General features: G+C 46.5%; 7 protein-coding genes across 8 annotated transcripts; 3 read left to right on the forward strand and 4 right to left on the reverse strand.

Annotated features, from left to right (window-relative positions):
• Nucleotides 1-102: 102 nt before the first annotated feature.
• LOC108099620 lies at nucleotides 103-2237 on the reverse strand. The gene is made up of 3 exons (XM_017203243.2): nucleotides 1995-2237; nucleotides 1756-1936; nucleotides 103-1191 (listed from the first exon to the last, which is right to left on the reverse strand). Exons 1-3 carry the CDS (start codon nucleotides 2137-2139, stop codon nucleotides 564-566), a joined length of 954 nt encoding a protein of 317 aa, XP_017058732.1. The 5' UTR covers nucleotides 2140-2237; the 3' UTR covers nucleotides 103-563.
• A 512-nt stretch (nucleotides 2238-2749) lies between these two features.
• LOC108099337 (protein polybromo-1) lies at nucleotides 2750-8126 on the reverse strand. Its single transcript, XM_017202812.2, has 4 exons — nucleotides 7078-8126; nucleotides 5427-7009; nucleotides 3915-5367; nucleotides 2750-3852 (listed from the first exon to the last, which is right to left on the reverse strand). Exons 1-4 carry the CDS (start codon nucleotides 8027-8029, stop codon nucleotides 2891-2893), a joined length of 4950 nt encoding a protein of 1649 aa, XP_017058301.1. The 5' UTR covers nucleotides 8030-8126; the 3' UTR covers nucleotides 2750-2890.
• Nucleotides 8127-8515: 389 nt separating this feature from the next.
• On the reverse strand, nucleotides 8516-17410 carry LOC108099341 (protein Lilipod). The gene is made up of 8 exons (XM_017202817.2): nucleotides 16984-17410; nucleotides 12458-12582; nucleotides 12208-12347; nucleotides 11763-11993; nucleotides 11542-11610; nucleotides 9825-10321; nucleotides 9536-9767; nucleotides 8516-9470 (listed from the first exon to the last, which is right to left on the reverse strand). The coding sequence occupies exons 1-8, from the start codon at nucleotides 17056-17058 to the stop codon at nucleotides 9262-9264; spliced, it is 1578 nt and encodes a 525-aa protein (XP_017058306.1). The 5' UTR covers nucleotides 17059-17410; the 3' UTR covers nucleotides 8516-9261.
• LOC108099343 (tetratricopeptide repeat protein 12) lies at nucleotides 10386-11626 on the forward strand. Its single transcript, XM_017202818.2, has 3 exons — nucleotides 10386-10966; nucleotides 11019-11141; nucleotides 11282-11626. The coding sequence occupies exons 1-3, from the start codon at nucleotides 10563-10565 to the stop codon at nucleotides 11496-11498; spliced, it is 744 nt and encodes a 247-aa protein (XP_017058307.1). The 5' UTR covers nucleotides 10386-10562; the 3' UTR covers nucleotides 11499-11626.
• A 126-nt stretch (nucleotides 17411-17536) lies between the features above and the next one.
• On the forward strand, nucleotides 17537-18357 carry LOC108099344 (complex III assembly factor LYRM7). Its single transcript, XM_017202819.1, has 4 exons — nucleotides 17537-17722; nucleotides 17774-17917; nucleotides 17971-18052; nucleotides 18123-18357. The coding sequence occupies exons 1-4, from the start codon at nucleotides 17702-17704 to the stop codon at nucleotides 18287-18289; spliced, it is 414 nt and encodes a 137-aa protein (XP_017058308.1). The 5' UTR covers nucleotides 17537-17701; the 3' UTR covers nucleotides 18290-18357.
• On the reverse strand, nucleotides 18330-20493 carry LOC108099340 (peptidyl-prolyl cis-trans isomerase sig-7). The gene is made up of 2 exons (XM_017202816.2): nucleotides 18755-20493; nucleotides 18330-18691 (listed from the first exon to the last, which is right to left on the reverse strand). The coding sequence occupies exons 1-2, from the start codon at nucleotides 20338-20340 to the stop codon at nucleotides 18355-18357; spliced, it is 1923 nt and encodes a 640-aa protein (XP_017058305.1). The 5' UTR covers nucleotides 20341-20493; the 3' UTR covers nucleotides 18330-18354.
• A 173-nt stretch (nucleotides 20494-20666) lies between these two features.
• LOC108099338 (acidic repeat-containing protein) lies at nucleotides 20667-25678 on the forward strand. Of its 2 annotated transcripts, XM_017202813.2 has the most exons (9): nucleotides 20667-20953; nucleotides 21035-21544; nucleotides 21605-21632; nucleotides 21858-21972; nucleotides 22038-22081; nucleotides 22997-24047; nucleotides 24387-24536; nucleotides 24631-25056; nucleotides 25122-25678. In XM_017202813.2, exons 1-9 carry the CDS (start codon nucleotides 20834-20836, stop codon nucleotides 25492-25494), a joined length of 2817 nt encoding a protein of 938 aa, XP_017058302.1. In that variant the 5' UTR covers nucleotides 20667-20833; the 3' UTR covers nucleotides 25495-25678. The 2 variants fall into 2 exon arrangements, with proteins under 2 accessions (XP_017058302.1, XP_017058303.1); XM_017202814.2 differs by lacking the exons at nucleotides 22997-24047; nucleotides 24631-25056; nucleotides 25122-25678 and having other exon boundaries at nucleotides 20677-20953; nucleotides 24387-24530.
• Nucleotides 25679-25696: the final 18 nt, after the last annotated feature.

Raw genomic sequence — 25696 nt, forward strand, 5'->3', positions numbered from 1 at the left:
CTGACTTACGGAAAAGTTTGTTATTAGGATTTTACTTTGGAGAAGATAATACACTCCAAATAAACCTATTTGTTCCACTTTATAAATAATACATTATTCAAGGAAGTTCAACAAGATGTTTTCATACTGTTTTATTTGTTCATAATTAGATTGTCAAACATTTTAAGTTTCCGTGCCCTTCTCTTGTTTATTTGCCTGACTTTACCAAACATATTTATTGATCCCAAGAACGAGGCTCATCAGAACGACATAAACGAATAGTTATATACGATATTTACATATAGCCTACACGCCTATGTAACACATACATTTATCTGTGTATATAGAGGAGGATCTGAAAACAACTATGTGTCCACCATTAATCGTAGTCTGCGTTGAGGTTGAGTTACTTAAATAAACTATTAGCACTGTCTCCGTTCTCAAAGCAGATTTAATTTGGACTATTGATTAAATATAATCCTTTAATGTCAAATTAGATTTGATTTGAAAGCGAAGACAGGACTAAATGAACCGTTTCTGTTCGTTAATCAAATGGCAGCAATGTTGTTTTAATAGAAAGTTCCTCACTCCTCCTTCTTCTTTTTCTTCTTGGGCTTGTCCTCCTCATCGGAATCCTGGGCAGAACTACTGGAGCTGTTGGCACTGCTGCTGCTCTCCTGTTTCCGCTTCTCCGGGGTCTTCTTGGCCAGCTTTTCGATGTATTGTTTCAGCTTATCCGGCTGCGGACTGTACGCCCAGTGGATCAACTGCAGGTGGAGATCGGTGGGTGCTCCGGACTCCGCGTCGAAGAGCTTGGCCTCCTCGCTCTTGATCTGCTCCAGCAACTTGGCCAACTGGCGATTGCGGACGATGTCCCAACTGGTCTTGTCATCCGCCTTGGGGAACATGGTCCGCAGGTGCTTGTAGTTTCCCTTGGCCTTGGATCCTCCGTAGGCTTCCAGGAACTCGCTGGCCAGTTCATCCTTGGACTCCGGCAGCTTGTCCACAACTGCGAGTGGCAAATAGGCACGATTGTCTTTGATCTTGTTTTCAGCCTCGAACTTCTCCAGGAAATCCTCCAGCACTTGGACGCCCTCTTTGATCGCCTTGATCTTGTCCTCGTTCTTGGTTCCGGAAAGCACGCGTTTGGAGCTGCCAATCAAACCCTTGATGGCCAACCTCTGGTAATCCGGGTCACGCTCCGCCAAAATGCTGCAGCAAGAGATGCATATATAATTATTTTGGATACAGGCAAACTGAGGAATGTGCTGATATATACTTGTAAATATTAGGGTGGATCGGTATTCAAAATTCAGCAATAAACAATGACTAATAATTGAGAGTAAAATACACATTTCAAATGAAGATATTTGCAAACAAACTACCAATATTGTTTATAAATTGATTTTGTAAATATTTTAAGCTTATTGCTTACAAATATTTAAAGAAAAGATGTAAACTCCAGAGATCTAAGTTAATGTATTACTAAAAAATTCTCTATTAGGAATGAGAAGTCCAGACTTGAGATCAAATTAAGTTAATCAAATCCCTAAGATGCTGGTTTTTATCCCATGACTTAATCTAATCGATCCACCCTAAAATACGTATTAGCATGCGGAGAACACCAAATAGGAAGAGCGCAGTGGCCGCTCTATCAACTTAATGAGACTTCCGAGTTCGACACTCTAAAACTGTGCCATGACATCATTTGACGTCGCAGCGGTTGCCTGGGCTGAAGGTCTCCGGCCGAGTGGAATGCCAGCGGGGATGACTTACCTCAGCGTGGCCTCCGCAGCCGCCTTGTCCTTGAAGCCGAGTCCTGGCACCGTCTCCACCTTGTCCTCGCTGTCGGTCTTGACATTCTTGCTCGATGCGCCGCCGCCGTTCTCCTCCAGCCACTTCTCAAAGACTCCGATGGCCTCGTTGATGTTCTTCAGCTTCTCCTCCGCTTTGGTCACTGAGGATCAAAGGAGGCGATTGGAATAAAGAAAATCTCCCCAGACATTATCACTTACTTGATAGAACTCGCTTTGCCCTGCCGAGCAATCCACGCACAGTCAACTTGCGGTACTGCATGTCGTGGCTCTCCAGCAACTTCAGCGTTTCCAGCGCCTTCTCCATGTCCTTGAAGCCAAACTTCGATTCACCCTCCGCCGACATGATTGCTCCTTTGGTGGCTAATACTTGGTTATACTTGGATATATCTGATTAAGAGCGTCTGCTGTGTGCAAGCGCCAGACTACGACTAATTTTGGACAGCCCGAGTTCCGAACTCGATGCCAGATGGAATTTAATTATAGGAAGGCGAGAAAGAGCGCCACTGAGAGGCGCTGAGCACCGCTGAGCAGCCCAATTAGATAAGCACCACAAAATAAATGGGTGACTCTATGCTTGGGAACCGGTTTGTTGTCGTATCGGAGGAGCAAAACAAAACCCACGAAAAATAAACGCAATATCGTTGCCATGACGTCACCGGTGCGAGAAATTGATAACAAACAACATATGCGAACACAGGGGCGTACATATAAGAAACATGGAAGGGGGTTAATTATTCTGAAAACATTTAAGTCTGACATGAACAGGGGTCAAACAATAAACCTTCAAAAAACAGTTCGATTAGAAATTCCATTGCAATCGTTTAGAGGTAAGTCACTTTGGAATCAGATTAAAATTGGAGGAGTTATGAAGCCTGGAGCTTCAGAACTAAATTTAAAAATAGTGGACACATCCAATTAGTTATCAATACTATAATATAAAGAAAAAAAAAGCCTTTAGTCTTAACATAATTTATTGGCATAACCAAAAGCACAACCCCTGCCTCCAATCAATACAGATTACTTTTGTGTAATTTGTTTCTGTTGTATTTTAACATGGAACTTGAATCGCTTTGGGCTTAGAGGATTTCTATTGGCTAGTTGCAGCTGCGTCGTATCTGGAGCACATCGTCCACCATGAAGTTGCGCAGGTGGCACAGTGCCTGCACCACGTTGTTCTGGTCGCGCAGATTCGGTCCGATCCACTGTTCCGGAAGCGGTGCCTTGGCCACCACTTGGGCCGGGGTGACGTGCGTCAGCGCCCGCCGCCAGTTGTTGTTGCAGGTGGCCACGTTCAGGTGGCTGCCCGTCTGCAGGCTCTCGATGTACTTGATGTACGCCTCCGAGTGGATGACGCGCGTGGTGCGCGGCGGCACTGTGACGAAGAGCGGTTCCGGCGGCGGACCGAGGACGATCGTCTGCTGCTGCATCTGCTGCTGGTGGACGTTCTGCTGCTGCTGCTGCAGCTGCACGGCCTCCAAGTTGTTCGAACCACGGGGCGATTGCGCGAGACCTGGCGGAATGGGCACCATTGTGGCCAGTTGTTGGTGCTTCTGGCGACGCGGCACGAAGTTCTTGCTGCGGTCGCACACCGCCACCTGTTTGCCGCACTTGCTCAGATGCACCTCCCGCACGTGCTTGATGAGTCGCAGTACGTTGGGAAAGGCCTGGACTGACTTCTTTATCCGTGGGCAATTGCGCCACAGGCAGACGTACTCCAGCTCCATGCCCGCCTGAGGATGGCGCTGAATGTGTCCGGTGGCATCGGACATGCAGTGCTCTGTGCAGTCGCCCAGCTCCTCGAACTGGAAGTCGCACTTGTCCCACTGACACTCGAAGGTGAGCACCTGCCCGGTGGCATCCTGCGACACTTGCGGCGAGGGACTCGCGCTATTGTGGGTGTCGTCCAACTCGCGGCGCATGGCCGCCGTCTCCTCGTTCTGCCGGCTGGCCCGATCCTCCCAGCTTTGCTTCACGCTGGAGGGGAGATTCTTCCACTCGGTGCCCACCATGCGGGAAATGTCGCCGAAGGAGGCCTCCGGGTTGCTCTGGCAAATGCCTAGAAAATAAAATTTTAATTTTAGCATTGAACTCTTTACTTTGCAGTTAAATACAACTTACTTTTTCGCACTTCACTGGAGTAGAGAATGTAGCCGGTAAGGCACTTCTTGGCCGACTTGGCGGCCTTCATCTTCGACGTCAGTGGCGTGGAGTTCACAGAAGGAGCGGGAGAAGACATTGGTGCAATGTCTGAGCTGAGCGACGGCGTATCCCCATCCATGGAGTCCTCCAGCATGCCCAATTCGTTAATCTCGCTCTTAACATCCTTTGAGGGCTTAATCGGAGTCTTGAAGTAGAAGATCTCGTCCTCGGTGACGGCGGAACTGTGATGGAACTTGCGCAGGTTGCCGGAGACCAGCTTGCGGAGAGCCTTCTTCATCTCATCGTAGACGGACTCGCAGATGTAGACATCGCTCTCAGAAATCTCGGTGGGCCGCGAGCTAATAAATTCCGAGTACTCGAGGACGGCGCAGCGACCCACAATGCCCACCACCGGACTGACTTCCTCGACGGTGCTCAGCAGCAGCTCTTGCCGATAGAATTGCTTGCCCAGACCGGGAGTCGTCTCACTTGGCGGCAGAAGCCAAGGGCCCTTGAAGTATGACTTTCCGTTCTCCTCCCAAATCTGCTGCACTTGGGCCACCGACTGCTTTCCGGTTTGCGTAGCCACATACACAAAGTCTCCCGTTTTGATGGCCCCGCTGCAAACCGTGTTGTACTGCTGGTAGTAGACGCAGCTGTTCTCAGCATTTGGCGGCGGATCACAGGACACATTCGGCTTCTCCTTTTCAACTAGGGTCTCCTGGAGCTTAAGCTCCTCCAGTTCGCCCTTGTGCTTCTCCAGCCGCTCCTTAAACACGGACATCACACGCTTCAGCTCCAATGGCTGCTCACGCGGAACAAACTTTACTGAGCTGCCCTCGCGCACAGGCGGCCAGTTCTTGAGTTTCTTGAAGCAGCGAGCCTGGATATTGTAGCGAGACTCGCAAACGAACACATCCTTCTCGGGCAGCTTTTCGGGACGCATTTTGATGTAGTCCTTGATGTTCATCACATAGCACATGCCCAGCACCTTGTCCATCGATATGGTCTGCGAGAGACTGCTCTTGAAAACCTCCTTCTCGAGGAACTTGCGAGTGGTCACGTGGTACGTTTCATGCGGACGCACAAAGATCGAGGCCTGCATTAGTTTTTCGTTCGTGGGCGATGTCCACAGGCGTTCGATGCAGGCTATCGATGGGATCTTGTTCTCCGGCATCTGCACATACACATAATCGCCGGGTGAGAACACCTGCTGGTTTATTGTCATGCTTTCGCCCTTAGCAGCGTTGAACTCATCTTTATCCTTTTCCTGCTCCTGGTCCTGTTCCTCCTGTTGCAGCTTTTGCTGCCGACTCACCTCCACGTCGGCCAGGAGGCGCTCTAGCGTGAAATTGAGAGCGGGTGAGCTTAGGGTGTCCTTGCAAAGCTCGTCGCGCTTGCGGATGAAGTAAGTCTGCAACTCAATGGAGTCCTGAAGGAATATTTGTAATATTAAGAAATATCTCATAAATATTTAAAATGGTTACCCACCTGAAATACATCGGAATCCGTGCGCGACAACTTCCTTGCCCTCTCCAAGCAGGCAAATATGTCCTCCTGGTAGACGTCCAGTCGCTTGTAAGCTCCCTTATCCAACCTGCGCTTCACAAGATCCAGCGATATGCCGCGCATCTTGGGCCCTTCGCCCAGCTCATCGTACTCCGGCAGTTCGGCCAGGGAATCGGAGTAGCAGCGACCCTCCTCGTCCTGGTGGTTGTACAGAGTGGTGAACAAAGTGAGGAACAGCTCCTGTACGGCCAGCGGAACATCCGGAAGCGAGTCTCGCTCCGTGCGCAGTTGCTGCTTCAGCTGCAGTGTTAGCTGCTGCAGCATCAGCGCATCCTTGTAGATCTGCGAGTCCGGCTCGTTGTACTTGCAGGCATTCTCTAGCATCAGGAGGAAATCCGCAGCCAAGTCATCCAAGCTCTCGTAAACGCCCTGTTTCAGTTTCTGGGCAATGCGCTCCATGTCTATCGGCTCCTTAATGATGTCGTAGTAGTCCGGATACTCGCTCTTCGACGGCAGCTTGGTAAAGATAAGCGAAAGCTGCCTCTTGCCCTTCGGCTCCTGGTACTCCCGCACTGTGCTGTAGAACTGCCACAGGCGCTCCGTAATCAGAGCGGTTTTCAGCTTCCTGCCCACCTTGCTGTACTTCTGCTGCTGCTTTTTGACCTCCGAAAGACCCGGAAACTCCTTGAGTTTTTCGTTCAGTGCTCGTTCCAGGATGTTGGCATCCTCGTATATGTTGGAGCCTTCCTCATTGTATTGCCGGCAATTGGAAAACATGAGGCGATAGTCGGAAACCACATCTTCCACGGCGGCATAGCGATCGGTTCGAATGTTGTGCTCAATTGTGTTCATGTCAATGGGATTCTGGATGATGTCGTAATAGTCTGGATAAACCTTTCGTGGCGGCTTCTCCATGAACATCTCGATGGGCCGACGATTACCCAAAGAGTAGTCCACTAGGTATTTCTGTATGCTCAGGATCTTCTTCTTAATGGCCGCATTGATGGCAATGCGATTGTTCTTCGGTGAATTCGAGTTGTTCGGCGTGTGAGAAGAGTTGGAGTTGGAATTAATGCGCGGTCGGCCTGGCTTGCGTCTCTCCGGCTGTGAGCTTATAAACACCTCGGCGTCAATATCGTCGGCGTCTTCCTCATCCAGATCGCTCGTCTCCACGAGGGATTCCTCCACTAGTTTCGCGTTCATTAACTTCAGCATTTTCAACGCATCCTTGTGCGTGCGATGGCTTGGCGGAAACGCCTTCTTGGCGTTGTCCAACATGAGATACAGGTCGGCGGTGAGATCACTGATGTTCGCATAGTCGCCCTTTTTCAGCTTCGTGTGGACTTGGCTCATCGAGATGGGGCGTTTGATCAGCTCAAAGTATTCTGGGTGGAATCGGCGCACAGGCAGTTTCCATAGTGAGTTCCCCAAGGGAGGACCAGTGACTCCCGGATGCTCGGAAGTTCCCGGTGCGTTGTACAGGTGATCGAAAAGCGCCCACATGGGACCCTCTCCCTTCTTGCTGGTTTCCTCGTCGTCGGAGCTGTCCACCTCTTCTTTTAGCGCTAAAAACAACAAGAACGGACATCTGGTTACATCTGAAAAAATCATATATTCTTTTTAAGACCCTCACCAGCAATTGCCGAACTGGACAGGCTTTTGATTCGCTTGGCCATCTTTCCCTTGCCCGTCTCCAGCTCGATACGCCGCTGCGTAAAGATGCGTTTCAGGGCCTTGGCGTCCTTGTATATCTGCGAACCGGGTTCGTTGAACAGGCACGCGTTCTTTGTCATCTGCAGCAGATCCCGCTCCATCTCCACCAACGAGGAGTAGGCGTTCATTTGGATTTTGGTAGCAATCAGACGCAGATCAATCGGATGCTCGATCACATCGTAGTAGTCGGGGTAGATCTTCTTCGAGGGCAGCAACTGGAACATGCGGTGCATGGCCCGGTCGCCTACGGGATCGGTGGCGGTCATAATGGAGGCAAACAGCTCCTCGTACGGGTTGTACTCGTCATCGCCGGCACCATCGCCGCCGGGTTCCGTGCTGCTGGTCATCCGGCGCACCTGTCGCGACATGCGCCTGGCACGCGGCTCTTCCTCCGCCAAGCCATTGGCCTCCATGATACGCTGCCTCTGCGCCTGGATATGCTGCCACAAAGAGACGGCATCCTGATACTCGCAGCTGTCTGGTTTGTAAAATGCCTTGGCATTTCCGATAAGCAGCTCCAGATCGGCCATCAGGTCGTCCAGATCGTCGTACGAATCCGTTTTCAGTTTCTGCTGCACCTTGAGCAGATCGATGGGATTCACTACTACGTCATAGTAGGATGGCTCCTGGCGGCGTTTTGGAGCCCTGATGAAAGTGTCGCACAGCATCGAGCCATCCTCCTTCTTGATGTTTCGGATCGAATCGTACAGCTGCTGACAGAGTTCTGACGGATCGAGGCGCCGCTTTTTTCGCGCCGATTGTGTGGTCGTCTGCTGCACCGGCGACTGTTCCGGCGTCGAGTCGTCCAGCTGCAGTGGGTCCTCGTCCTGCCGGCTGGAGATGCTGCTCGCCCGGCGCTTGCGGCTCAGCATCTTGCTATCCCAGTGATTTGTTCAATTAAAGTCAAAAAATAAGACAATAAGACGCCACCACACAAAAAATGCCACAAAAATGTTCTAGAGATGTGAGAAAAACTACTGGTGGACAAAAAGTGCGATAAAAGCCAGGAGATATATCGGCCGATGGCCTATCACTAGTGTGGTGAGTTATCGAAATCGAATTGGGAGCCTTTGACAGTGGTAAAAAAGCAATTTAAATATTTATGCATTGAAACCATAAATGCTTGACAAATATAAAACTCAAACTTTTAAACTATGGTTTTTAGCTTAATTAATCTTTTATTTATTAAATCACAGAATAAACGTAGTGGGTCTCCCATATATTGGAAGTTTCTTCTCAAAACTGAGACATTTAAGCCAATAGGAACAGCGACGTCAGGCTGAAATAGAAGTAAAATTATATGAATTTTTAAAAAACAAAAACACTGCGGAAGCTCGTTAATAAAAAGCCATGAGATGTCGATTAATTTAGTAAAATGCTTTGTTTATTATATTTTATCACATAAGTTTTAGACGCTTGTAAGTGTGATTGTGTGAATATTGGGTTACAGTTTTGAGTATGCAGTAAAATGAAATGACGGCGCCTCAGTCGATGCGCTACTTAAGGAACATTGTTAAAATCTCTTAAAATTAACTCAAAACTACATGGATAAATAGCATAGAAACATGTATGAAATGGAATTCAACACTCGACTCTGTACGACAGGAGATTTGGTGAAATACACGAAATTTAGCCTACGTCTACTGCAAACGGTTGACTGTGGCTAACGCTGTTCTATAACATTCTCTATTTACAGGGTAATTATTGACGATATACTTGCGAGTACATATATCTTGGTACACAAGTGCCGACACGGTGATATGCGGTCCCATTTCAGGACTCTGTATAGAGTACAACAGTTAAGCACAACAGTGAACAGCTCAACATTTAAATATTAGTATCAGTTCTGCACAACTAAAGGTGATCATATAACATATGTAAAGGTATATTATATAGTTTCAGCTGCCATCTCCCATGTTTCTCTTATTCCTCAACAGTTCATTTCGTTTGCCTTGCGACTAGCGGTGGTATTGCGACTGCGCTTACGACTAAGATTACGATACTTTGTATAGAAACTAGTTAGGCTCTTCAGCGGCGACTCGACAAGGCGTCGCACCAGGTGGCGGTGGACGAAGAACGCGTTGTCGTGTCGCTTGCGCCAATATCAGTTGATGAAGCTCATGTAGTTAGTAAAGAGCACATAGTTCTCCACTAACCGGGCACGAAGCTCCCGGCGCACGGTGGCCGTAAACTTGTTGGCCAGACAGAGGGCCGTGGTGGTGCCGAAGACCAGGTTGTAGAGCAGCACAATCTGGAAGTTGCCCAGCCACTCGATGGCCCCAAAGTCACCCAGCAGGTCAAAGTTGGTGATGCCTGAAAGCGAACACAATATCTGTATTAAAATATTCTCCTCATTAGTTGTATGCTGATATGTTTACCTATGATCCTGCTGAGCAAGGGCAGCGCCGAGGACAAAACCAGCATGAAGCCACAGTTCAGCATTAGCTGTGGCAGCGATGTCTGGCGCCGCTTGGGGCAGACATTCCGCATAAACGGCATGCTGTAGAAGCCCACCACCGAGGTGGCTCCCAAGTAGAAGATGAGACACACCTCCAAGCCAGCGCCAAAGGGTCCCAGCTTCGAGAGCGACGAGATGCCCAGCGTAAATTGCTAAATGAAGGTAGTAAATTAGTAAATATATAAATTAACAAACTATTATAAACTTACCCTCGTACTTAGTGGAAGCGCCTTGATGCCGATAAGCAGCTCGAGGGTGTTTTGCACCACCAGCAGAATGGTGACGCCTGTGCAGAAGAGCAGCAGCAGCATCGCCAGCGGATAGACGAAGGTGCGCTGGAAGGTGCTCGACTTGCGCAACTTGTCCAGCTCCTTGCGCTCGGAGTCCAGTTCTCTCAGTCTTTCGTTCAGCTCGCCCACATCGCTGGCCATCGCCTTGCGCTGGTAGAGATGTGCCTGCGACTGCTGCAGCAGGGGTTGTGGCAAGAACGTGCGTCCACGACCCGCTCCGATACCGTTGCGACCGCCGTTGGCGGCATCCGAGATGCTCACGTTGTGCAGCTCGATGTGGGCCAGCTTCCGCTTGACGCTCGCCTCCTCCATGTAGAAGGCGCTGAACTCCTCGTTGACGTCGCGCAGCAGCATTGGTCGCACCAGCACCTGATTGACGACGCCAAACAAACGCACAAAACCGTAGGGGGTGCAAACTGAAAGAAAACAAGAGGGTTGTCTAGGTTACCACACTGGCAAAAGGTTCTTAATACAAGTTAACTACCTAAAGCATTACTATAATTTAATGAACTCAATGTTTTCTTCCCTGTGTACCAAACAAAACATAGGTTTCCATGACATTCTAACAGGCCTGGAAATTCTAGACAAATCTAAGCAGTTCCAAACATTTAAACTAGCCAGTAACAAAAATATATTCGAACCCTTCAGAACCCCAAAATGGCAAACGAAGAAGGTAAAGATGTGGCCCAGCTAAAGGCTACTCTTGCGAACTGCAATTTGAATCCTAAGGATGGGGATGATTTTTCCGAGTTTGAGGCCACTCTTGCAAAGATTGAAGATATATTAAACAGCAAAGGTCCCATTGAGGACGATTCAGAGGCAACAAAAGGGGCAGATGGAGGTGCCAAGGAGAAGAACTTTGACAACCTGGACGTGGACAAGGTGCGTCTCAAGGTGCGTCAAAATCGCACGCTCATCAACAAGAAATCCATGGAAGAGGATAATGCGAAGCAGGCCAAGACCATGGACCAGCAGAGCTTCATGGAGCAGGTGGAACGCGATGCTAACGATCGCGCCGAAGCGCGGGCTAAAGCCGAATACGAGGCAGAAGTGCAGAGAAGGTAAGAAAGGGATGTAATTTAAAGAATATAATTCACTAAGACCCTTTTGCAGCCAGGGAAACGAAGCATTTCGCTCTGAAAAATACGAGAAGGCAATTCTGCATTACGACAAGGCCATAATTAAAGTTAAGGATAGCGCCATATCATATTGCAACCGAGCTTTGTGCTATATCAAGTGAGTTATACAGACTTTTGTCAGCTATTCTAAAGATCTATTCTTTTAATTTAATCTGCACTACATTTAAAAACTTTTCGGGAAATATAAAGCAAGTTTGACGATAGATTTCTTTCTAATTATACTTAAATATTTTCCAGACTCAAAAACTACAAGCGTGCCCTTCGCGACTGTGACTACGTGTTGGAGAAGCTGAACGAGAAGAATCTGCGTGCCTTGCTGTACCGGGCGAATGTCTATAAGCGTTTGGGCCAGAGCGACAAGTTCGAGGAGAGCGTGGCCAAGGCACGTGAGCATAATCCCCACCAGCTGGCCTACATCGACAAGTTCGTCAAGCAGTTGGAAGCGGAGGCTTAAGCCCTTATTACTAGTTTAGTTTATTTGTGCATATTGTACTCACTCAGCATAAGCATCACGCCCAGAAAAGAGACACACGAATAAAGGAACGGCAGGTGAACACTGCCCAAATCTGTGGAGCGTGAAAAGCGGAAATTAGCAATGCATTGTGCACCCAGAACCAATCCCGATTTGGGGATGGGCTTGTCACGGGCGCGGATTCGCAATTGACATTGATGTCGATCTGTTCCGCACCCGTGTATTTCCATATACTCGTATACTCACTTAGGAACCAAAAGAATTGGAACTTCTCAATGCCAAAAACTGCACTTAGAACGGCTGTTAGTACCAAGACAATAATGGCCATCAGCATGAATACTGTAAAGGTTTCGTAGACGCGCGGCAGAATGCCCTTTTTCTGACCCACGAATCCCGTGGACTCGGAGAACAAATAAACAAATGGCAGGAAGATGAACAGCGACAGATTGGAGAACAAAAACACATGGTTCCACAGGCCTGCAAAGAGAGAAATGTATGCGTTAGTTGGAGTTCATTGAAAGTAGGGGAAATTAGCTAGTTATTATCAAGAATATACATACGTACAGGAAACAAAGCACTTCGAAAGATTTAATTTTAAAAGTATATTCCTTTAACAAAAAGTGGTTCCCCTCTCAGTTTCAATGGCGTATTCTTGATGTTTGCCATGATTATCCCCTTGACTTGTACTTACCCTGTATAAGTGAGCTGTTGAGCCACTTCACATAGTAGCTGTTGGGATACAAGAGCAGCACCTCGTTGCTGGCGATGGAAACGGGTAGCAACATGGCAGCCCCTTCGGCCACGGCCAGTGTGAATGTGCATAGCCAAAAGCTGTGAGAAAGAAAAAACATTTAATACAAACACAACCATTTGTTACTGCGAATGCAACTCGAGTGACTCGGCAATTAGCGGCACAGGTTGTTGACCACTGGATGCCTTACCTTATGCGATACACCAGCACCTCGTCCTCGTCATTCGAATAGAGATCGTCACGATCTCGCCGCCGAAAACGTGAAACAACCACATATGAGCTGAAGTACAGCAAGATGATCAGTAGCAGAAATATCTGAAATAACAATTAAACTTAAGTAAAAAATAATCTTTTCATTGCAATCAGAGATTTTATCCGAAAAGTAATCTCTAAGTACCAAATGAACACCTGCAATTTATTGTTACTCTGTGGTTTTCCCCAGTAACTTGCGGTTGGGATGTGTGCCAGCATGCATTTGTTTTTATTGAAAAGTTTGCTTTATTTCCTCTGACACCTGCTACTTTTTATTAGAAAACCCCTCCTTTACTTAGCTGTTCCAAGAAAATTACGTAAAACCAATGTAAATAGAGACTTTGTCTTAAAAAAGCTTTTAATTCTATAGCATAAACTTCTTATTTGATAAATATGTACGTATTTGCACACCTGCAAATTTTGTTTGATTCTATTGTATTCATTTCCTCTCATTTACTTGTGTTTAAATAAATGTCAAAAAGTAAACATAGACACCCACGCATTTCTTCTGTTTTGTTTTATAAATATTTGTCGTTCTGTTTACCACCAACTGTGTGCACATTAGTCAAATACATTTTCAGCAGAGTAAATTTAGAAAAATCTTCATTAATCTGGGCGAGTAATATAATAATTGTTGCTGCTACAAATACATTTTTAAATTGGGTGTCAAAGTCTGGGATTTCGAGTGTCTCAGGGTCTAATCTCCGAAAGTATTGCCACAATGATTGGGAACTATTCTGAATGGAAGGCAAGGGTACATACATATGTTTTCGATTTCCGGTTAAGTTTATTTTTAAAATAAGTTATAGCAAGCTGTTAGCTTTTCACGTAGAAGACCAAAAGTTTCCGTGGTTAACCACCACCATAAAGAAACAATCGATGATTAATTATGACCGCCAATTAAGACAATATACAAAGCTACTTTTCGTCTGCGAGCAAAGGTCAAATAGAAAGCTTATCAGTGGCCGACGACAAACCCGAAACATTTGATAAGAGCTAAACCGATAGCGGTCATTTAAGCCCAGTGAATGTCAGCCCATCGATTATCCGCAGGCTGAAACTCGAGTAGGGCCGAAATCTGAATCTGCGTCTGCGATTTAGCAAACATTGGACCCCCGAACTGCTGGTCATCCATTATTTACGGCCACGAATTAGATGCCAATCATACGGCACACGTCATATTTGCTATTCGCTATTGTGGGTATGCGAAAGTCGAAAACAAAACAAAGCGTAGATAGATAGTCGCACACAAGACTGACTAGGCACACAAATAAATCATTAACGAAAGATACTTTTCATGTTTTGGCTAGCAAAAAAAAGTAGAAAATTCGCAGGGAGAAAAAATTAATTAATTTATACTCACGTCTGTGCATTGTTTTGCTATTTTTTGTTTGTTTTTCGAGATATTTTCAGCGATGTTCCCTTGCGTTATACAACCCGGGTTTCAATTAACTTTTAACTTCATTCTGCCTGCCTTTGATCCAATCAATTAACTTAAATTAACTTCAATTATTCGCATTTCGGGACTTCAATCTAGCATCTTGCCATTTTAAGTGGCCTTCTCGGAGCTCTAGATATTCTACAGCCAATATTTAAACAGTCTGCCTTGCTAGTCGACAAAAAATATGGTCAAATATTTGAAAATGAAATACAGAGACGCAAATCGCTTGCTATCAACTGTGTGCCTTGTTTATTAATAGAAACCAAGTGTAGATCATGGAAAAATGTATATACACTTCAAGTCAAAACTATAAAATTATGGGACAACTGATTGTAAAATCCAATGTGGGTAAAATTATATAAATAATTTTACAGAAAAAATGTGGTCACCTGTGATAGTTTTACCAGAGGCTGTCTTGTTATAAGGTCATCTTTTAGTTATGAAACGCACTGCATTTATAGACCGTGACGTGTTGAACTTTGAACACGTAGGCGACGAATACCAAGTGATATGGGCACCTCTCCCGCTGAGCATTTATAGTACACATAGAAAGCATTCCTCAATGAAAGCAAAGTGAGCCAGCGATCTTCAAGCTTAGTTTAGTGGTTATCAGCCGGGAAAACGTGCAAGTGCAGTGTGCAACAAGCCGCATTTGTCACGCTCCAAGCGATTTGGCCAAACTAAACGATTTCTTGCCTCGAAATTAGCTGCACTGCGATCGTAGGCGAACATCGAGTCAATGACTTGACATGAACTCACAAGGGGAACCCAACTCACGCCCCCCTTTAAATGTAGACGGCGAATTGGCTATAAATAGGCAGCAACGCCCAAAGTGCAGCCAGAAAAAGGCGAAAACGGCGACATCGTGGCCAAGACAAGGAGGCAGAATTGCCAGTCTGACGGGTTTTGGCTTGTTTTGTAGACAACTTTGCCGGTGAATGGGCTACGATATATTTATACTTTTCTCGTACCCAACAGTTGTACCGTGCCGGGGTATATTGTATGTATATAATGCAACTTAGTTAGTATTGACTTTCTGATAAACCCTGTTTTGTATGGCTCGTTCGTATTATTTAATACAACTGATATGTCACTATTTTTAATTTTAAGAATTCCTACTCTTCTCGAAACTCAATGCTAAAGCAAAAAACACTTCAGCTAGAAGATATGAGTCGCCCCCAATTGTTTTAATTACTACAGTGGAATGTGTTATGTAATATAGGCGTTGGTAATAGGGGAATTGCATTTACGATCCACTTGACTTTATTTTTGGAATTAAATACAGTTCTTTTTTAAGCTGTTTCTTGTTATCAGACATTCTGGGTATCAAAATGTTCAACCAGAACGCACTAGTTAAACAAGTCTTAATGTTACACAACCATTCTCCCATTTCCCCAAGTGTTTTCCCCAGTTTAAAGTCGCAACAACGGCTGGAAGTAGTGGTTTCAATTCGGGTTTGGCTTTAGATTCCTGCATTATTTATGAGTGCCTTGGCTTGCTTACATTTATTCATTATTTGGATTCGCATTGGGCGGTTCCCGAACGACACGTACTCGGAGGTTGACCCACATTCGGCGACGAATTATTCAATTTTCGGGGATTCGTTGCAACAAGAACCAATGATAAAAACCGGTTTTTACTTCCTGAATTATGTCAAACCTGCTCTACAGTTGAAGGGACCCTTCTTCTGAATAAAATAAATGTGTATTTATAGAGTTGAAAGTCATCTGTGGCATAAAAACAATCCGCATTTGTATTGTACCTATGCAAGTTTGTTTAAACAATTTCTAATGTATTCAACGCCTTGTCTGGCATTGTTTTAACAAAATCCAACAGCTGGTCACGACAGCAGACACTTTCAAAGCGCCAGACGGAACGAAATCGTGACCACTAGCCGTGCACTTGAAATTTGGTCCGCAAGTGTTGGTATTCAACCGAAATTTCACAAAAGGAAATTAATGCCTTGCGCAATCCTAATAAACATCTGTTTTAATATGTTGCAGTCCGTTGTATACGTAAATCTATGGTTTTGTTATTTTACGCCCAAAATTTCTATAAATAGTAGCTCGAGGAAAACACTTTCACTTGTTGCTTTTGCCTTTTGTCTTTTAACCGTTTAATTTTGATTTGCATTGCAAGTTCTGCCAGCTGAAGTAGAGTAAAATATTAACCCTAACAGAATTTATATCAATTGAATAGAGGAAGTTGTTTATCTTATTATTTCGTTTGAGATCTAGAAGGCCCTTTTTTAACTTTAAGAAAACCGTGAACCTAGAATTAACTTCTAAGAAAAAGAAAATGTTATGTTATGAAATACTTTTTAAAAAGGTTAAAAGTATTGTTACATTACATTATTAATTATAAAACAAATCGAAGTAAGGTGCTTTGAATTGCATTACTCATTATCACATTTAAGCTAATTGTGGCACCATTTAATAACGGACATAATCAATAAGAGGAACAATAATTGTCAATTAATTGGGTTATATAATTGTTTATTTCAAACACCGTATATCCATGCAATAAAATTATCCATTTATTTTACCAAGTATCGATCAGTCGAATCTTCGATTATGTTTAAACTTTCTGATTAACAACAGGTGTCCGTGTGGGTATCTTTTCGTGTGTCTGCGTGATAATTTTCGCAGCCCAAATAGAAAGTGCAAGAAGAGAGTGGCTGGTTCGCTATCGCCACTACTGCCACTTCCTCCCCCAATAATCGCCCATACAAAAATATATACAAAGCCAAAACGCAGGCGCTAAAAACGCTGACCAATGTGTTTCAAGTCCCGATAAGAAACCATAAACAAATAAATTTCAGTGGACGTACCAACTGATTTCTGTTTATCAAAAGGCAAACTGTGTGTAAGTCAATACGTCATTTTATAACTCATACGCACTTACACCCCGCACCACATGTACAGTTAGAACAACAAAAACAACAAAAAGGGCAGCTGCGCCCTGATTTGTTGTTGTTATTCAGTAGTTGGGGTGGAAAGAGGATAAAGGTAAAAACAACTTACAATGTGCTCGCGTACTGTATTGTGGAACAATTGCAGCTTCAGATCCGTGACCTCCTCCTCCTCCTCCTCGTCCATGGCCACAAAAAATGTGGACAGTTTATCGCTGGTAGCCAGTTTTCTTTGTTTTTTTACTAATAGCTCGTCTCACTTAAAAATTTAACATATATTTTTGACAGGCGCCTGGCTAGGGGGAATTGAAAATTCCTATGGGCAGCTCGAAGTCTCCTCGAAGTTCTTTTGTTTCGGCACTTCAGGTGGATTTTCCTGAATTAAGATCTTTGTGGCGCTACAAAGCCATATTTCACACTATAATTATGATTAACTTAGTAAGCTATTTGCTGCCGCATTTCGTCCCGTCCCGATTTGCACTAGCCACAACTTTACTCTCGTTATTCGCGCCGACTTGCGTCCGAAACGTTAAAAAATTTCTATAAACTGAGCGTCAGAGTGACCGCTTGCTCTAGTGGTGGCAAAAACTGCTAAGTATCGATAGATATCGACGTTTAGTAAAAATGTAAAGATCTGTAAACAAATATGATGTAGACTAACGCAAAATATTGAAATTATTAATTAACTTAATGCCTAGTTCAACGTTATTCCTCTTCTAAAAATGTTGTCTTAAAAATATTGTCAAGAAAACGACAGCCTTATAACATATCATAAAAATACTGGTCTGCAAGCTGGCAGCTCTGTCCTCATCAGCTGTTAGCATCCAAAAATGTCCAACTTACGGCGCGAGGTAAATGTTATTAAAAACCATAAGTTTATTGGTAATAACTTCCGTTTGCAGGTGCTAAGTACTTTTAAGAAGCTCCATCGGACACGACAGTATGTGTTTCAAGGCGATGCGAACGCTTTAGCGGCAGGACGACTAAAAATCAATGAATCTTTCCTGCAGAACCGCAACGAAACCAACGAGGATGAGATTCAAAAGGTTTGAACTGATTTTTTGTATTGCAATGCCTCTTACATATTATTAATTTGCAGATGATCAAACTGGCGCAGGATGTGGACTTGGAGCTGCGCACGAATGTGATCCAAGCCCAAAAGAAGGATGACGGTGTTTATGGTCAGTAGTGGGGCATGAGCATTACATAAACAGGCGCTTCAAACTTTATTTCCGGAATACTTTCTTACAGAGCTCAGAATTACGCCGGAGACGACGCGGCTGGACAATGTGGTCTTCAATCCCGATGCAGTGATCGAGAAACCTCGCAGGCGGCGTGGTGAAAAGAACACCGAAGGTTGCTGCGGCGGAGCTGCTATGGCGGCTTTGGAGTCCGAGGTCCAGGCCCGCAACAAATAAAAATTATGTATATTAATTAGCTCTAGTCAAAATGCTTTTGTTCTGATCAAGAATTTCGTTTATCTTTATTTCCTATGCTGTTTCCTTTTCGATTTGTGGCTTCTCTTTGACTTTACATTATTTTGTTTGGATTTCTTGCTCTTCTTGCGCTTGTTGCGCTCGTCCGATAAAGAGGAACTGTTACTAGTGGAGGAGGTGTCCTCGGAGCTATCTGAAGATGTTGTGTCCGATTCACTCTCGGACTCCGAGGAACTTTCACTGGAGTCTGAACTGCTGCTGGGTGCACGTTTTGATTTCTTTTTAACTTGTTTGGGCACAGAGAGATTACGCTTCCTCTCGGGACTTTTTCTTCGGCTTGAAATTTTATTCTGTCTATGATCATCGCGATCCCTCGATTTCTGTCTGTAAAATTTTATTTATGAGTTCAAAAATTACCAAATTTTATGGTTATTATAAATAACATACCTTCGTTCCGGAGATCTTTCTTGTTTTCTGATCGTGTCTCTATAAGAATTTGCTTTGCGTTTTCTGTCTTGGGGCGAGTTTACCCTTCTACGATCAAAGCCCTCCCTGGATCTGGAACGCCGTCTTTCATTTTGATCTCTTGGCCTAGAACGTCTTCTTTCGATTTGGTCTTTTGATCTAGACTGTGTTCTTTCCACTCGATCATTTGACCTAGAACGCCTTCTTTGTGCAAGATCTCTAGATCGCGAATTTCTCCTCTCGTGACGATCCCTTTGATTTCGTTCATTAAAGCGCCTTCGATCTAAGTTCTCCCTTGCTTGACTGTTGTTTGGATTTCTTGACCTCGAGCGTCGTCGCTCCCTTTGCTCCCTGGATCCCGATCGTCTTCGCACGTTCTTTTGGTCGTTACGATCATTGCGCTCCAAGTGACGGTGCTCCCTCGCCTTTCGTCGCTCCGCAGAACTCATTCTGCTTCTTGGATCCTCTGTCCTCCTGCGATCTTTGTTGTCGTCAGTTCCCCTGCCATTCTTGGGTTTTCTGCGATCGTTGTTGTCTCGCAAATTGTCAAAGTCCAGCTTTCCCTCGTCACCTACAACTCCACGTCCTTTGCCACGCCAGGTGACCTTGGAAACCGACTGCGAGAAGTCCACGTGGATGCGACGATCGTCGATAAGTACGTTGTCCATTTTAAAATAGGCTGCCTCACAGGACTTCTGGTCCTCAAACTCAACAAAGGCATACTGCAGTGAGTCGCCCGTTTTGCGGTCGCGAATCACCTCGCATCCTTTGACAACTCCAAAGCGGCTGAAAATGATCTCCAAATCGTCGTCGGTGGTAACAGGATTGAGTTTGCACACGAAGAGAACGTTTTCGGGCGGAGCCATGTCCGCATCCGGTAAATCGCCAACAATCTCGAGGATTGTTGCGCGCGCCTTGGCCTCTCGATCAGCCAGCATCTCTTGCAGCTCCTCCATGGTCATGCCGTCTGTGTCGTCAATGTCCTCGTCAGCAGCGATGCGTCCATTCTGGAGGCGCTCCGCACTGGGCGATGGCGAGCGACTGGGAGCCTGAAGGCCGCGAGGATTGGGAAAAGGATCTTCCAACACCACAGTGTGAGTGATCCGGATATCCTGGTACGGCCGGAAGCTGTCGTCCACAATGGCATCGTTCAGCTTGCGGAGCACCTCGTGACCTTCCACCACCTCACCAATGACGCAGTGGCACCCATCCAACGAGGACAGATTCTCGCCCAAAGTGAAGAAGAACTGCGAGCCCACTAGATTCTTGCCGGCACTGACTAGTGATAGCATCCCGGCACTAGAGTGGTTAATTTTAGGCAGATACTCAGCCTCGAAAAAGCGTTTCTGCGGCCCCTCCACAACGCCCCAAATCGAGGAGCCTCCGTCTCCACTGCCACTGGGATCACCTGTTTGGGCGATGAAGCCCTGCTGCACCGTGTGGAATAGGTTGAAGTTGTAGTATTTCAGCCGGCACAACTTCAGGAAGTTCAGACAGGCGATGGGGCGCTCGCTGGTGAACAGGTCGACGGTCAGGTCGCCCAGTGTGGTTTCTATCACCACAGACATGGCTGAGACTCAGAAACACCGGCACTTGGCGGGACAAACACAAACTCTGCAAAAACACGAAAACCAACGATGGCCATTAGAGATGGCACCAGTTGCAGTTCCTAGAGATGGGAAAAACATGACAATTATTAAAACAAGCGTTGCCCATTAATTTGAATTTCTTCCAATGCATTTAAAATTCTAAAAATAATACCAACGGCAAATAAACGTTCAAAGATCTAAAAATTAAAAAAAATATACAAAAGTTTTTAAACAAACTATATTTTGGAGTATATTCGGTATTTTCAATATACCAGCTATCTTAGTAGTCGCCATTTTTGACTAGACTGACGGCAACCCTCTTTTGTGTGTGTATCAGTGAAACTTGACAGGGAATTTTCACACGTTTTGTAGACGGGAAAAAGAATATTGAAAATAATTTTCCTGGATTTTAAAAGCAAAGAAGTTATAATTTACAATTAAGAAGCGACCCAGTGACCAATTAAAATAAACCATGCCCGAGGTCGGAAAGAAAATCGCGGAGTTGCGCGTGTGCGACCTAAAAAGTGAACTTGAAAAACGCAAATTGGAGACAGTCGGTCCCAAAGCGGTGCTCATCGACCGTCTCGAAAAGGTAAGTGTACATACATATAGGGTTATAGATACGCGGGCGATAGATGTAATTTTGCAACTATTATTACCCGTCACCATTAAGGCCCTGAAAGGGGAGGGACACGACCCGGCCACCCACTTGATTGTTCCGGGCGTTAAGGGCAAAAAGCCGATTGCCATGCCCATTAAAATGCCCCAGTCGGAGGAGGTGATCATAAAGGAGGAGCCCATTGATGCCGACGAGGAAGAGGTTCCAGAGCAGCAGGATGATTACGAGAATGGCAACGACTTCTCACATCATGCGGATGACGATGGTCACGAGATCGACCAAGTGGGCGATGTGGACGATGAGTGTGTGATCCTCGATGATGACGATGAGGACGAAGAGGATCATGGGGAGGATGACCAGGAGTACGATGATGAGCACCAAAACGGTGACGGCGAAGCTGAGGGAGAAGCTCAGGACAGCGGAAAGGAAGACAATGGCGACGACGCGGCCATCAACGACATCCAAGAGGAGGAGGAGAATACTGGGGACACCGGAAACATGGACAACGACGAGTCTATTAATCTGACCATTGGCGAAGACGAGCAGAAGCTACTCCACGATGAGGTAATTTAAATTCGCTGGCCCTCAATTGCTCCATTCTAATTCAATTTGTATGCTTCTCAGGCCCCCGACGACAAGTCTATTAAGTCTGGTGAGTCTATAGATAGTCATAGATCCAGTATTGCCGCTCCATTACCATAGGATTTGTATTCATTAATTATTTAAGGTGTTCTGGTTTCGCAATCAAGATGCAATTGTTATCTAACTGCGCATATATTTACATTTTTGATCTCGTTTAGATAATCTTATAATTATAATCAATCACATTTTTATAGCCTAATGAGCTATTAGACTAATTAAGCATAATGATTCACAGTAAAACCGGCTAACAAGTCCGATAAGTCTAACTCAAAGGATGCCGACAAGAAAAATGACGACGGCGCACGTTCTAAGAAACGAGATGAGAAATCTTCTGACAAAAAGGACTCTAGGTAGTGTATAAAACGATAATCTGGTTTTATTTCATTCTAAAACCTTCTATCCAACACTTATTTAGCGATCAAAAGTCGTCCGGAAAATCGAATCAAAAGGATGATAAAGGTAATTTAAGTTACAGTCTTAGCATGGATAAGTTCGGTGTGTTCGGAAGGTCTTGCGTTGGGAATGTTCGGACCAAGCATGAACCCAGTTAAGGTCGATAAACTTGACGAAAGTTGAGAAAACCATTGAGGAACATGTATAAAAGATTGTGCAAGAGAGTGTGAATTTGGTTGGGACTTGGACGTCGGCGTGGGCGGAGCACAGTGGATGTACGTTTTGGCGAAGGAGCGGCGATGGACCAATTAAATGCATCGATAGCACCTGTTCTTAAAGTCTGTTCCAGTTAGCTTCGGAGGATACTTCTTCTGTACTAATCCAGCGTGCATCCAGATGTTCTTCACGGAGTTTTCGACATGTTCCTTCTATAGGAGTATTTCTAGGCAGAAAGGCTACATGGAACCCCGGAAATTGACATAAATATCTACGTCGGAAAGTAAATGGAGTTGGAGAACCTTATTCTTCTTGGCAGGTAACATCTGCATTTGGATACTTCGATTGCTACAACGTCGGCTAGATAAAACGCACCATGACTTAAGTTGAAGCAATAATGACTTGCACCTTGGACGCCTTCAGAAGCAATGGACGCTGAAACCTCACCTGGAACCTCCCTCTCATTGATCCTCTCTCTATCCTGGACCTCTCCACGAAGATTTGGACCTGATGCAGTGCATGATCTTCACCATCAACCCAATCAAATTCATACTCTCTTTGCTGGGTTAGGTGAAGTTTGTCGGTAACTTTGCGATTGCGCTCTAAACTCCAACATCTGCAGCAGCTACAAAATGTGTGCGTTCACAACATGCTTCCCTTAAAAAAAAAAAAACGTATCATAAACAAAACAGTTAACCAGTTAAAGCCACTCAAAGCTCTGACCATATCTCTCTTCCAATATTATTATTTACATGGAACTTGCAGAGAAATCGACAGCAGCAGCCGGTGCCGCATCCTCCACTGCATCGAGTGCCGCTGGCAGCAAGTCGGGATCGGGTTCTGGTGCCGGCAATGGTAGCGGTGCCAACCCGAACAACAAGCAGGCGGCGCTGTCGCGTAATCTCTGGGTTTCCGGGCTGTCCACTCTGACCCGTGCCAGCGACCTCAAGGCAAGGTTCTCCAAGTTTGGCAAGGTGATCGGTGCGAAGGTGGTCACCAACACGCGCACGCCGGGCACCCGCTGCTACGGCTACGTGACCATGTCCTCCTCGGCGGACGCTTCGCGTTGCATCGAGAATCTGCACCGCACCGAGCTGCATGCGCGCATCATTTCGGTGGAGCGCACCAAGAACGAGATCGGCGGCAGCCTGAACTCCAAGGATGGCAAGGGCAAGGCCTCAGGCGAGGCAGGAAGCAAGAAGACGGACGATGACAAGAAATCCGGTAGCGGCAAGGGCTCCTCAAGCGCCAACGGCGGCGACGACAAGAAAGGCGGCGATGGAAGCGGCGGAGACAACAAGTCCACCGGCGGCGATTCCAAGCGGGATGGCAAGGATGGCAACAAGGAGCGCAACCAGCGACGCCTCGACGACAGGGGCAAGTCGTCGGCCAGCCAGGACAGGCCGCGCCACGAGCGTGAGCGATCCGGCACTGGGGGCCACAAGGGAAGTCAGGACCGTCGTCCGGGGCGCAATCCGCGCGACGTCGATCGTGAGATCCAGCAGCGCCAGCGGGAGCGCGAGCGTCGCCAGCGGGAGATGCTGTCCTACCAGAAGATTCGCGAGGAGCGTGAGCGCCAGCGCCTCCGGGAGCGGGAGCGCGAGCTGCGCGAGGAGGAGCGTCGCCGGCGGGAGGCGCGTGAGCGTCAGCGCATCGAGGAGGAGCGCCTGCAAGAGGAGCGCCGCAAGCTGGCCATCGAGCGGGAGCGGCTCGAGCGTGAGAAGGCCGAGCTTCTGCGGATGGAGCGCGAGCGTCAGAAGCTGGAGCGAGAGAAAATCGAGTTGGAGCGCCTCGAACTGAAGCGACAACAGATGAAGTATGACAAAAAAAAGTAACCAAAACAGACCGTAATGCGTTGCACTCGTGCCAACGCAGAGGCGACAACACAGATATACCACTATATTTTTTTGTACTCTCTCGGAAAGCATTTGTCCTTGTGATTAGTGTGTTAAGTTGCAGTCTCCACGTTGTTTCCTCAACTCAAATTGCTTCTAAACGGAACGTTGATAGGCAAATGCATCCTAGTCTAAAGTCTGACTCTGAGAATCTGATGACCCAACCTCTCCTCATACCGGCCCATACTAGCTTTACTAACTCTACTCTTTTTGTCTCTTCCATCTCTCTTCCTTCTACACTTGTCGATTCACTCGCACAGGATCATGGAGTCCCGCGAAGATCCTGGCAAGCGCGGGGTGAGCAAGCGGACCGACGACCGCTACGGAGACGTTTCCGATCGCAAGCGCACTGCTATTTTTGATGCCCCACCACCACCGAGATTCGACACGAATCTAGTTAGCTCCCGCAGGTAAGATAAGCCCACAAATAATAACCTTATGCTCGCCTAAGTTTAAACCCTAGCTTTTAACTTAAAACGACTTATAATTCAATCCACTTTGCAGCACTTATGACAAGAAACACGATGACTACGGCTCCTCGTCGACCACCAAGCGTGTGATCGATGACTACTCCGGCTCCAACAAGCGCTTAGACTACGCCAACAAGCGCAACGACTACAGCGCCTCGTCTGGATCGAAGCGCGGAGCTGTCGACGAGTACTCCGCCGTGCCCAGCAAGCGCTCGAACGATTACAGCGGTTCCTCGTCCAGCAAGCGTGACGACTACAAGCGCGAGGTGGAGGTACGCCACCTGCCACTTTCGGGAACCGCTGGCGGCGGCTCCAGCAGCTCCTATCTGCACAAGAACAACACAGGCGGCGGAGCCGCCTCCTATGTGCACAAGAACAACACCAGCGGAAGTGGTGGACGCTACAACGATTCGGATCGCAGCAATTCCACGAGCTACAGACGCGATGACTCCCACAGCCTGTAAATGATTCAGAGACGAACATTAAATGAGCTGTGAATAACGTTATAATATTCAATCTTTTTAGGGGAAACAAGCGCTATGACAACTCCAGCGGCGGCGGCGGAGGCTACGGCAGCAGCTCGAACAGCGTTAACATCTGGGCTCCGTCCTCGGGCGGAAGCTCTCACCTGGGAAACAGCAGCGGCGGAGGAGGCAACCAGATCAAGTCGTACGGCAACAACGGTATGTCCTCGAACATGCACGGCACCAATTCGTGGCAAAAGTCGACTCCCGTGGATGACAACACCTGGCGCCAGGTGCCCGGACGCTTTGATCGCGGCTACAACGACCGTTCCACCGGCTACCAAGGCCAGAGCAGTGGCGGCGGAGCAGGCGGCATGTACGGCGCCAGCCGTCCCGCCCAGGATCGCTACAGCGGACCGGTGTCGCGCTACTAGGGGACGCGCATTTTACCAGAGGCAATTCGAATCGAGCATCCCAGCACCAAATCACCTATTTAAGACCCCCCGAATGACCTTCCCACAGCGCCTAGGAGCGCTGCCTCTAATTTAGTTCGCCTTAGTTGTAGTTTTAGCTTCTACAATTACATTTGGAAACCAATAAATGTATTACGAAAACATATGGCAAATATGCACATAA

The sequence above is a fragment of the Drosophila ficusphila genome, unplaced genomic scaffold (assembly GCF_018152265.1).
Source record: "Drosophila ficusphila isolate 14025-0441.05 unplaced genomic scaffold, ASM1815226v1 contig_791, whole genome shotgun sequence".
In the NCBI taxonomy this organism is placed as follows: domain Eukaryota; kingdom Metazoa; phylum Arthropoda; class Insecta; order Diptera; family Drosophilidae; genus Drosophila; species Drosophila ficusphila.